Source organism: Odontesthes bonariensis, chromosome 16, assembly GCF_027942865.1.
Source record: "Odontesthes bonariensis isolate fOdoBon6 chromosome 16, fOdoBon6.hap1, whole genome shotgun sequence".
Classification (NCBI taxonomy): Eukaryota; Metazoa; Chordata; class Actinopteri; order Atheriniformes; family Atherinopsidae; genus Odontesthes; species Odontesthes bonariensis.
Window position 1 is genome coordinate 10,930,021 of NC_134521.1, and position 12,583 is coordinate 10,942,603.

The 12,583-nt window shown below is 42.7% G+C and overlaps 2 protein-coding genes across 3 annotated transcripts in view; both read left to right on the top strand.

Moving 5' to 3' along the window:
- The first annotated feature begins 55 nt into the window (after positions 1 to 55).
- h2ax (H2A.X variant histone) lies at positions 56 to 707 on the top strand. Its single transcript, XM_075487162.1, has one exon. The coding sequence runs from the start codon at positions 145 to 147 to the stop codon at positions 571 to 573; it is 429 nt and encodes a 142-aa protein (XP_075343277.1). The 5' UTR covers positions 56 to 144; the 3' UTR covers positions 574 to 707.
- Positions 708 to 6,030: 5,323 nt separating this feature from the next.
- The window catches only part of phldb1a (pleckstrin homology-like domain, family B, member 1a), a 29,649-nt gene continuing 23,096 nt past the window's right edge, over positions 6,031 to 12,583 (top strand). Inside the window, exons 1-5 of one of the 2 annotated variants that reach the window (XM_075487828.1) lie at positions 6,031 to 6,513; positions 8,030 to 8,128; positions 9,570 to 9,693; positions 11,048 to 11,218; positions 12,245 to 12,370. In XM_075487828.1, coding sequence (XP_075343943.1) covers positions 6,499 to 6,513; positions 8,030 to 8,128; positions 9,570 to 9,693; positions 11,048 to 11,218; positions 12,245 to 12,370 — 535 coding nt within the window. In that variant the 5' untranslated portion in view covers positions 6,031 to 6,498. The remainder of the gene's footprint in view (positions 6,514 to 8,029; positions 8,129 to 9,569; positions 9,694 to 11,047; positions 11,219 to 12,244; positions 12,371 to 12,583) is intronic. The other variant, XM_075487827.1, reaches the window with a different exon arrangement.

The following is a 12,583-nucleotide window of genomic DNA, read 5'->3' on the forward strand; positions in this document are numbered from 1 at the left end:
ACTTATGCACTCTACAAGCCAATCGAAGTTGAGGGTGGGACAAACAGTGGGGTTTATATCCAGGTCGTCCTTTCTCTTCTTCCTCATCGTTTGCGAATCTACGCTTTACTGTCTTAGGTCGGAAAACTCATACCACAACCTACAATGTCTGGAAGAGGCAAAACTGGAGCAAAGGCCCGTGCCAAGGCTAAGACTCGTAGCTCCCGTGCCGGTCTGCAGTTCCCCGTGGGCCGTGTCCACCGTCTGCTACGCAAGGGGAACTACGCTGAAAGAGTAGGCGCCGGAGCCCCGGTCTACCTGGCCGCTGTTCTCGAGTACCTCACGGCTGAGATCCTGGAGTTGGCCGGCAACGCTGCCAGGGACAACAAGAAGACCCGTATTATCCCTCGCCACCTTCAGTTGGCCGTTCGCAACGACGAGGAGCTGAACAAACTACTCGGCGGTGTAACCATCGCCCAGGGCGGTGTCCTGCCCAACATCCAGGCCGTCCTGCTGCCCAAGAAGACCGGCCAGGCTGCTCCGAGCTCCGGCAAGGCGGGAAAGAAGGCCTCCTCTCAGTCTCAGGAGTATTAGCTTGCTGGCTAATAACTTTTCACCCAAAGGCCCTTTTAAGGGCCACCCACACATTGAAAGAGCAACATCCCTGTCTGTCTTGCTTCACATGTTTTTATTTTCCTCCTTATTTAATAAAATCAGGTTTTTGTAAATACCGTCTACTCATTGGCTTCAGGCCAGGTGATACTTTCTGCTAGTATGGATAAAGGTTCCTGGTATAGCATTTGAGGTAGTCTTTCCCTACAGCAATATGGGATTCACTGGCTATTAAATGAGAGGGAGTGAACGTTAAGAATCGTTGCATAAACGTGCTGCTGTGAGCTGGTCGTCCCCATCCAGCAGGCCATTAAGTTGCATGACTCGGACAGCGTGACTATGCTGCTTTGCAGGAGCTGAGAGGCATGCAACTTAAAACCGTTTAGGTTACCTGTTAAGTGCTTTCTCAACAAGGTTTCTTTTTTAAACCGCAGTAGCCCACCTAAATTTATCCAATCTAATCTAAAAGTAATCAGTTTATGTTAGGGCTATATTTAATTCTTGGTTACTTTTCATGTTTGTCTGCATCAAAAGGACCACAGTGTTGGATCAATGCATGAGCATATGGGGAGTATTCTTTTGCAGGGGTATCATTTGTTTTAGTGGAGTGTTGCTCAATCTGAGGGTATAGTAAACCATTTGTAATGTTGTTTTCGAGGGATATTGTTTTTTGTAACGGTCCTTGTGAGCACACATGTGTGACCTGAATGTTTTGAATGTGGTTAAAGCCTGCAAAACATGCTCTAACGGTTCTTGCATGTAGCTCCAGGTGTTTCCTTGTTGCTTGTAAAGCAAAAAACTGCAGCAAGTTTATCAGCATTAGGACAAGCATGTATGAACAGCTTTTGTGCAGCAAGCTAATGAGTAACTTTGAATAATTTAGAGCATATTTATCTCAATTTACAGGCTATATAGCGAAATGGCTTCCTCAGAGGTCATGATCCTGCAGGTTTTGGTCTTTATTTACTCTTTTAGTGTTGATTCAATCATGTCCGACTACCAAATACTGAGTCGAAAACAGGGCAAATCCTCACTACAGCAAATAAATCATATGGTTAGGTGAGAGGCACTTAGTTACTGATGTCTGATGCATGGTAAAGCAGCCAAAGAGTTCAAAGAAATTCTATGTACATTTACACTTAAACTTTCTGAAAGCTGGAAATTTAGCTGATAAATCATGAAGGAAAAGTGACATGAAAGTCAAAGATATACACAGTCATCAAAAAAATATCTACTCTCTTGAGTTTAATGATTTGAAAATGGCACAAATGACAGATTACTTTGATATCATAGTTATATTATACATAAAGACAGAAAAAAGGTAATTGGATTGACTGGTGATGCTGTTCCTGATATAACCAGCAGGGGTTGACTGTTTCATGTGTGAAAATTTGGAGTGCGTGGAATAATGCCCATGTTTGTTTCCATTTCATAACAACATAGAGCAGCTCACCACCTATTTTTTTCGGTGATATGTGCATCTCAAGCAACCTTAACATGACACTTTGAAGATTCGGATTCAAATATTGCTGAAAAAGAGGAAAATGGCAGAATCTGAGTCACAATCTGAAAAACTATCTTCAGGATCAGTCAGTACATCTAACCTGAGAAGGTTGAGGTCATTTCGGGCCATCTGTGGCGGTCGATGACATGTTTCCTGATTACACCTCAGACATGCAGCTAAGGTCCTCCATGAACTTTCCGTAGGAGGAGAGCGTGCAGGTATTTTTGTCAGCTTTGACTGTTTTATGAGTGGCAAAAGCAGCATGACGCAACAAGTTGAGCTGAGCCCAGCACAGGCTGAACCAATTACCCAGGCCTTGACAACGTGTCCAACATCAACATCCAGGCTAAAAATTCCAGCCCAAAAGGAAAAACTAAGTGTCCACTGGCTGTGACAGCTATAATTTTCTGACTGAGCAATATCAGGGACTCTAAATTTACCAGTCGTGCTCTTTTCAGCTGTTTGTGGTAAAAGGAAATCTCTGGGTTAGCAGCAATTTCAGTAATTTCATGGTATTTTGATAACTTCAAGCATGAAGCAGAGATGTGAAAAGTATGAGGCACGTTTTTTTTTATGTTCGGTAATGGACCAAAAAAAGAAAACATTATCTAAACTGAGCCGTGAAAATGTTTTTGTTAACCAAACAAGATAAACATATTGTTTGGTCGATCAAATGTGGAAATTCTTGAGATCCAGTTTCCCCAGACTCGCATGGGAAAAAGGAACGCTGAGTGGAGAAAGCTGGAAAGAGGGGTGGACCTGGCAGAAAGATGTTTGTCAAACAGAAACGCCGAAACATTCACTTTGAAAGTAACTCAACAGCATGTTTCCATCTTCAAGACCAGCAGCTGAGACTTTTCACATGAAGATTTGGGAAGATGCCTGGTCTTGTGTTTTTAATCTTTAGGCTGAATCCCTCCACAGAGAAGAAAATGTTCCTCCCCAGCTCGGGTAATTAGAAACAAAAATATCGCTTGATGGTCTGTGTGTGTGTGTGTGTGTGTGTGTGTGTGTGTGTGAGAGAAGCAGAGAGAGACAAAGAGATAATGGGGCTATTGTGGCAGTTCACTCTCATGGTTTTGACCCAGTTATTTGTCACTCACAAGGCAATGTATGTGAGAGAGTTAGCATACTTTCATCATCAGTGTTTTAATCTTCTCTTATTGTCCTGATAAGCAACCATTTCTTAGTTTAATACCACTAAACAGTGGGGGCAGGTGAAAGTCAACTGTTTTCAGACAGATTAGGAGTCAGACCCAGCTGGCTTTGTGAATGGACACTTTTATTTGTGTGTGAGATCCGGCTGCCTCTGGGGCTCAGGCGTCCAGTAATGTGCTTTGGTGGAATTACAGGATGATGAAGTATTACTCCGGCGCTGAGCGTGAGGTGCACATGTGGCTGAGTGAGTATATTTTTGACCCGAAAATAAAGAAAAATTTCTATGATGGTGCATTGTTGTTTGATGGAGCAACAGTTTGCTTGCATCTAGATGTTATGAATTGATAAAATGTGAGAGACGAGTGGGCAGATCTCACAAAGACATCTGCTCAGTGGGCGACTCCAAACAACAGTTGGGAGAATATTACGCAGATTCCTCTTGATTGTTTTCATCTTTCTTATAAGAGCAGCCTTTGGTCATTTTTACACATCATGATAATGGTTGCATTATATGAGAAAAAGGGATGAACCAGCAGATTAAAATAGCATGCATGTGCACACATTGTTGATTTGTTTCTACATTGCAGGTAAAGTTTTGTAGTTACTGGTATTGCTGCAAAATTGATTCACTTCAAGACACTGTAGGGCCCTGTGACTATGTATCTGTCTGCTATCTCCTTCAGGATGGTCTTTCTTGCCCTATGTTCAACCTCTCATGCAGCATTCTTCCTGTATGACCACAAACAACTTTAGTGTCTGTTAAGTTTAGGTCAACTTTATGGCAGAGGTCACGTTTGGATCTGTCACAGGAAGTGGAAGAGGCAGGATTTGCGAGTGGTCTGAGAGGAAATGCTGACTGAAGACTTCAATTTATAGCGAGGAAGTCCCTGTCTTTTAAGGGGAAGACACATGATCTGTGACCTGGTTCAGAAACAACCTCAATATGATTTCTTTCTTGATGCTTGCATGATTCTTCCTGCATTCCTCCACCTGTCATGTTCAGACACCCCGCAGAGACCTGCAGATATCTTCCACCAGACACATAACTCAAGATCTGTGAGAAACGCTCACACCAAGGCAATCAGTGCCTTCAGACTCTCACAGTGCAGCTGGAAAATACTCCGGTGACTGCGACCTTTCAATAGAATCCCTCCGCCACTGGTGGGTGTTTTCAGTTTAATTTCTGAACAGAGTTTTTCTTTGGAATGAACACAAAATATATCTGTGTAACTATTCAAACATTTGCACGAATGAACTAGCTCAAAGCTTTCCTTTAACGTGTTAACAATGCATGTGGTCAAGTTAATGAAGATGTGACATCACCACCATCGCACACACAGAGGGTTAGGAAAAAAAAGTCGGGGGCCTTTTCAACCGTGAAATCCTTTTGAAACACAACTATATTAGTGGTTTTCAGGGAAGAGGACCCAAATGAAGAATGGAAAGGAAGGGAAGAGTGGAAGAGACAGGGAAGAGTGCGAATTCAAAGTAAAAGTCACAAACTGGTAGATGAGTAAAAATGAGTCCAGTTCAAAAAGTCCAAATAACCCCAGGCGAGTGAAAAAGCTAAAGCAAAAAATAAAAGAAAAAAACAAGAGGCTGACACAAATTGTCTGGCAGAACAAAGACACACAGGGAAGGAGAATCAAATTATGGATAAAAGATTCAACACAGGTGGGGAACCTTAAGGCAGGAAGCAAAACCAACTGCGAATTTCTGATGTTTGACCAGGACAAATGAATGAGAATGTCACGAAATCCATGGTGCCGGGGCATTTGATCCATAAGATTTTGACACTTTTCTTTTCGTCTTACATTTACATCCCAAAACGCAGTTTGCACAGTAAAAGCTTCATATTTCTGCTGTTGTTCTTGGGTTTGGTTGTGATTGCGTCCCATTGGAGTACCCGCCATCTGACCTGAACATTGCACTTCCTCTGGGTGTCCATCAACACTGTCGCCAAGTTTGGAGTAGATCAGATGAGTGATCGCAGAGAGCAACGAAGAACATGTGTGGATACAAAGACGGGGATTTCTTCTATCGTTGATGAGATAACCTCGTGTGACGTAGAAATGAGTTTGTAAACCCTCTGTGACTTTTTGCATGATCTGTGTGGATCTGACGACCTCCAAGTTGAGACCGTTTCCGTCACAGGGCATCGTTTGTGTGATTTCTACGACCTGCTGCATTTGCTTAGTTTTTAGAAGATGGGCATGTAAATCGCCCCATTTAAAGGCCATTCAGTAAGTGTCCATCCTCTCAGCTGTAACCTCCACATCGTCACTAAGGACCACTGACTCACAGCTTCAGCCCTCTTCAGTCTGCAGTCCATCTGGTTACTTAGCTGCCTCTGTTTGCTTGTTATTATTTTCCTTAGTGAGTCATCATCTGCTTCATTTCCTCCATCTCCTCTCTGGCCCCGACCATGGGAAAAGCCTTTTGAGATCAATAGTGGAACCTTTCTCCCACTCTCTCCTGCCTTCTGTGTTTATCTGAAAGCCAAATATTGTTCCTGTGGGACATTTTGAGAGATGCTCACATGTGTTCGCTCACTTCCTGTGGACCACAGTATGCGTCTATCCCATCATCGCTGATGTATCAAGAAGAGTGTATGCATTATATTCCACTGTAGTCCACTTCATCATTTTTTTCATGAATTGTTGTTCAACAGTTTCCCAGAGCGGAAAAAAAAAAAACCTTTTTCCAGTTTGTTACATCAGTTTCTGAGAGCTCAGAGCAGGAATTCAGAGGACAAAGGGTCTGTTTCATCTGCTACACCACATGTTGTTTCCATCATGAATCAGACCTTTAACACCTGAGGAAGATGTCCAGCCTTCTCCGGTCACGTGGTGTGGTCAATCTGGACTGTCAAACAAAGGGAATCTTACAGTCAGTGCATTCGAGAGATCCTCTGAGATAAGACGGGTTGTTATTTACTCAGGGGGTTCATCAGCCAAATAGACACGTTGAATCAATGAATAGGAAATCTGAGCTTGTTTTGGAAGGCAGTGATTCCCCCCTCTGCCGCGTGTAACTCTGATAGGATGTAATTCTGCACCGGGATGGGCAGGAGAAGGGGCTGGGAGGAGGGAAATAGCAGAGGAACTCAGTGAGTGAATGAAAAGCAAGGAGCAAGACATACACAATAATGTGGACACAACTCTGTGAATTGATCATCCTCAGACAAGCGCATGGATCTAGCTGTTGTCTGGAATCTGTCAAAGTAGAGAGATGGTAAGAGCTGCATGACTGTCAGACAAGTAAGTAAACTAATGACGATATTTCTCAGCTCTTTTATTATTATATTCTGCCCTACTTCAAATAACCCTCTTTTTTTTTTTATTGCTCTATTCCAATGTAAAAACTTTCCTCCGTTTTGTCTATGTTTGCTCCCGGCAGAAGTCTTTAAAAGTAGCAGTCCAGACTGTGTAGCTGGCAGTATCTATTTTCAGAACTTCATGGCAACTCTGAAGGGCATAACTGCCTCCATAATGACAGGTTACAGTGCAAGGCCCTGCATTTGCAGGCTTTAAAACTGCTCTCCAGCCTGGGTGTGTACGTCAAATCGTTGGGGTTTGTGGGAGCAAGAGCAAATGTGTGCATGTGTGTGTGTGAGAGAGAGAGGGAGTCAGACAGACAGAGACACGTTACCCTGCCCACTATCCTGTTCTGTGTCTGAGCGTGGGTCTCAAAGAGGGCCAGTGTTGACAGCCAGTGGGCTGACAGCAGTGGCGTCAGGGCTCCAGTGTCAGTGGCGAACAGAGGGTACGGCCTGTTCTCTGTGTCACTGGGTCCTCTGAGACTCACACACTGCAGGAGATTGTCAGATATGTGTGCTTTCTCCAGGCAGCCTTGTCTGGAGTGACATCAGACACCAATTGAACGGCCCGTTGTCTCAAACACCACGAACTAAACTTAGAGTACAGCAGCTGTGGATGGTTTTTGGCTATTTTTGCAAGAATCATAACCCGATCAGTAATAACAACATGGAGCGAAAAATCGCTGAAGAAACCTCACATGGGGCATGACGTGTCACTAATTAGGACTAAGGTCCTAATGGTGCAGAGCTATTCTCTGAGATGTTCATTTTGGCATACAGTTATGCCTATTTGTTATGGTAGACAAAACAGTTCCCAGAATGTAGGTAGTTGTGTCTACTCCAGTTTTTCCTGCGATGCAGAGATTGCAGTGATGGTGAAAGACAAGCGTATGAGCTTTTTCTGAAAAACATGCCGCGTTGTCCGGGTCTGTTTACGAGTCTGCATCTGCTCGTTGCTGTTTTCCTCCCGTCTGACGCGAGCGCGATGAGTAGACGGCTGGATCTAATCTCCAGCATCTGTGTGAAAACACAGAATGAGCGTCTGTGGGACGTGTGCATGAGTCACAGTGACTCACCGCAGTCAGAGGAAGCAATGCGCTGACCCCTGACGTGTGAGGCACCTGCGCAGCTCAGGCACACCCTTTGCTGTATGTAAAACCACATTTATGATATTGACATAACGACAGTATTTCTATTGTCCGACTTGTTCATTCTCTAAAGTGTGAAAATCCTTTTAGGCTGAGGCACAAATCAATGTCGTTTTGTCTATCGTTCTAGAGGAACAATTACCCTGTATAGTGGTTTGGTCACATGGGCTTTTAACTGGGGCAGAAGGGTTTCTAAGGAAAGCACTGTTCTCATTGTAGTAGAGCTCTAGTAGAATTACTCCCAAAGCTCCCATTCAACACTGTGTGTGTGTGTGTGTGTGTGTGTGTGTGTGTGTGTGTGTGTTTCAGGATCTACATGTGTCAGATACTTCTGACCATCCTGCCGACATGGACCGCATGAGGAAGAATAAAGTGCAGCATGAGCGACAGACGCACCAGGTCTTACAGGTGAGTCATTTCATTTAGTGTCCACCATTTATAGATAGTGTAACTATGTATGTGACTCCTGTCATTAGTAACGATGTGTGTTGTGAGACAGCTTCTTATACCACATAACTGAGAAGTACAGATTTTGAGTAATAAATCACCTTTAAATCAAACAGCAGCAGAATCTGGGAATCTGTTCATGCTGTCAGGACGGACTCTCATGTCTATATATCCACAGACCTCTTGTCTCATCACTCTTAGCACTCTTTAAAATGTAAAGTTATGTAAGTGTTTTTTGCTCTATCTCATTCTCAAATGTACTACAGTAATTGTATTCATTGGTTCACAAATTATGCATGACGTCAACTTTATAGCATGTCATAGCTCATAAAATATAACTGTAAGGAATATCAGTAACCAGATGGTAGCTCCTGTATTTACAATGAATAGCATGCAACATCATTTTCTCATCTTGGCTAATAGTGTCCTATCATGCATATTTACAGTCTTTTTATGGCTCAAGACAAATCTCTTTAAGTACAGCCGGGAAAACGTGCAAACATGAATGAAAATGCACTAAATAAAGCAGTTTATGCACTTCTAACCAGCTTGAAAGTCAAGATTTGGTATGACCATCTTTTTACTTAAACACAGTCTGAACCCTCTGAGACAAGCTTTCTGTCCTTTCTTTAAGGAGTCTTCAGGAATAGTTCTCCAGGCTTCTTGAAGGACATCCCAAAGCTCTTCTTTGGATGTCGGCTGCCTTTTGTTCCGTTCTCTGTCAGGATGATCCCACACTGCTTCAGTAATGTTGAGGTCCGGGCTCTGGGGAGGATTCATCCCTCCATCAGACCTGCTGCCACTGATTTTCAGTCCACTTCTCGTGTCATTTGGCACAGCTCAGCCTTTTCTCCCTGTTTTCCATCTTTGAAAATGGCTTCTTGACAGCCACCCTTCCATGGAGACCATGTGGGTTTGGCGAACAGTAGATGGAATAACTGAGGGTTCAGATGCATCTCTCAGGTCCTGTTTCAGGTCTTTGTTAATAGTTTCCTTATTCATTAAGGAGTTCATCTACTACAGATATTTCTTTTAGGTCTGCCACTTATACTTTTGTCCTCTACCTGTCGATCCTAAGAGCTTCAATAAGGACAACCAGACTTCCTTTTCTTGATTCTTGAAGACATTTCACCTCTCATCCGAAAGGCTTCAGTTCTCAACAAGCTGGTGGGGGTTTTCGGCTTAATAGTAGTTGTAAGACTGTTCACACTTGGCATACCCACCTTTAGTGGCATAAAGATCACATCTCACAGCTTTAATTAAACATTAACAGCAATGGGGAATTGCTATTGGATGTGCAAAGTCTTTACACATTAAGTAACATTGGGTAACGTCATGGTTTAAGGATAATGGCGTTATTCCTATAGGATAACAATGTTTTTTTTCTCTTCTGCTTCAACAGAACACTCCCTTAGACCTGATTGAAACAGGTAAATCTTTGAAAGTCCAGGCGGAGCGCCCCCACCTGGTAAGCCTGGGAAGTGGACGCCTGAGCACAGCCATCACTCTGCTACCTCTCCTGGAAGGTAAGGACCTGTGTGTGCAGTATATGTTTCTATGTTGATGGGAAAGGGATAGATGGTCAGCTAATAAACATTTCCGGATGGGTTAAACAAGTATGCGTTGCTTTAATACGTAATAAAGTAAATACCACCTCACCACATTTTTTTTTTAACATATCCTAATGAAATGTCACAAATCAATTTGGGATTACTTTAAGAAAGAAAAAACTAAGACACTTTATGTTGGTTTTACTTTCATCTGTCACTTGTCTATATCAAACAAGTCCCATTTAGGTACGCATGTGAGACACACGTTGTAGGTATGACGTGAGATTAAGACCAACCGTCACTACAACGGCAACACTTTACTACTTTATTATTTCTCACTTCCTGGCTGAATTCAGAGCATAATGACACGAGGTTAGGGTTAGAAAACCATCATAATTAGGGCTAAAATAAGTTTATTTTTTTTACACCGCCACTTTTGTACGCCATTTTGGCCGTTGCCTTGGTTACATGTAAACACGACACATCGTGACGAAACTCTGTCACTTCCTGATTGGCATCACCCAATGAAATCACTTGGTTAATGTTAGAATTAATTAACTATTTGGGGAGAATTAAAAAAATAAAATAAATTAGGGATATATAACATTCATTTACAACGTAACTGTCCGTCATGGACGCCATTTTTACCCTTCATATGCAGTTACTCTCACCACCGCTAGATGTCGCATGATCTTTGAATGTAAATTTGGCCCCCATGTACTTGCATGAACAAAACCCATATGGGAACGTTTTGAGTTGGAGGAGGACAGTCTCAAGTGGTACAGCTTGTCATTCGTGATGAACTGGCAACAACTGATGACACGTTACCCTTTAACCATCTTGTTGTTGCTCATACTGAGACACAGATGCGACTGCACCCTTGTCTTTGAGCTGCTGGCACCATGTGTCTTTCAGTGAGTATCAACATCTCATGCGAATTCCAGGCAAAGGATGTCATGCTGGCGCCCCAGGGAAAAGCCTCTTTGTACGTCATCTTCTCTGTGTTATCAAAAAATAATAAGTAGTGTGTGTTTCACTGTATTTTTTGCTCTCATAACGTAATACAATATAATTGATGATCTAATTACAACCCAGAAAATAGCTGCAAATTGTTGTATTCATTTCCAAAATTCCAGTTTTCCGACAAAGCACACTTCTTTAGACTTAACACCTTCTATTCAACACTTAGTCACTCACTGGTTCCATTTGTGACTCCACCCACGTAACCTTGACCTCAGAGACTGTCGGCTTCAGCTTTGAACCGTAGGCCTAAGAATACTTTTGTGGCTGTTCAGGAACTGACGCTGAGAAAATGTTTCTGTTGTTGCAGGGAGAACCACGCTGGGCAGTGAGGGGACAGATATCCCCCTGCAGGGCCCCGGCATTGCAGCTAAGCACTGCTACATCGAAAACCAGTCGGGGAGCATCACCTTGTACCCATGTGGAAACCAGTGCTCCGTAGATGGGCTCCCCATCACCAAACCCTTTCGCCTCACACAAGGTAGCACCGTCACAAGCTTGAGTAACTACATTTAAGTGTTAAATGTCACGGTCTAGTTTCACAGTAACAAAAACAAACCCTTCCATATCCTTCCAGTAACATGCATACTTACCATAAAGCAGCCGTAACGGTCCCGCCCCCTCAGTCCCCTCTCTATGAGGTCCAAGCCAGCAGCTACACCAGAATGTCATTTGAAGCTGGTGTGTGTAGAGGCAGCAGCTGCTGAACAAGAATACCTCAGGCTTTGCTTCATTCAAAGGACAATCACGACACTTTGAATAAAACAACTCAGAAATGGAGCAATCTACTTTATTCGTACGCGAAGGAACAATGTTGCAGCACTTCGGACTCTAAAGGAGGAAATAGATATTAAACTTCCTGTGGAACCTTTGCAGCTGGAAACAAAACTTCTGTGTGACTCTCAGGAATCTGATCAGGCATTCTTGAAAGGCATCAAATATGCAGGGAATTTATAAGGAGTTGATACCGCTTTCTGATTAATCACACGTAAGTTTAACTTGTTTATTTACGTAGGTCTGCTGTTCCGGAGGATGAGTACATTACATCCGTCATAACCAAACTTTTTTCATAGGTTGTTATCTAATTAACCGATGAACAAATAAAGAACAATGGTTGATATTTTCTTTATTCATACCTGCCAGGAGGAAATATTGTTTACATTCTGCACTATTTAAATTGAATTAGGCTGACAAACTGACAACTCAGTCCTCCCAAATTAATTATTTAATTTTATGCTGATAAGCTTTTTATACACAGCACAAATGTAGGCTACAATAACCATAAAGGTTCAGGACTACAGCTGTAGCAGACATTTTGACTTAGTTGAGCTAAGCCGCTGTGAAAGCTTAAATGGATTTAATTTCATGGCTGAACCATGAAAATACAAATAAATAACCAAAAAAACAAGCTGCTTTATGTCCATGGGCATATGTTAAGTATTGTGAATGGCAGTCGTCTGTCTTTAAAGATGATACACATTGAATTAATCAAATTTAACTCTGCCAGGGTGCATGCTGTGTTTCGGTCAGTCGGCCTTTTTCCGCTTCAACCATCCAGAGGAGGCTCAGAGGATGAAGAGCATGCTGCCTGGAGGGAGCCTCAGACTGGACACCTCAAAACCACTGTCCTCTGGTAAAGACAACACAACAAAAGTGCCTCACTCCATCAAATCAAACTCCACACTGAACAATTCCTCTCATTCAGAAATAAGCTACTTGTGAAAATTGCGTGTAATTAGGTTGCACAACCGCCTTCAGCAGCTATTCTGGGCAGAGCTAAAGCTTTGGGCACATAAACCACTGTGAATTCTTTAAAAATGGCTAAAGGCTAAAGTCCTGACAAATG

Coding starts and splice junctions, on each gene's coding strand:
- h2ax (XM_075487162.1), top strand. CDS start 145: ATGTCTGGAAGAGGCAAAACTGGAGCAAAGGCCCGTGCCAAGGCTAAG.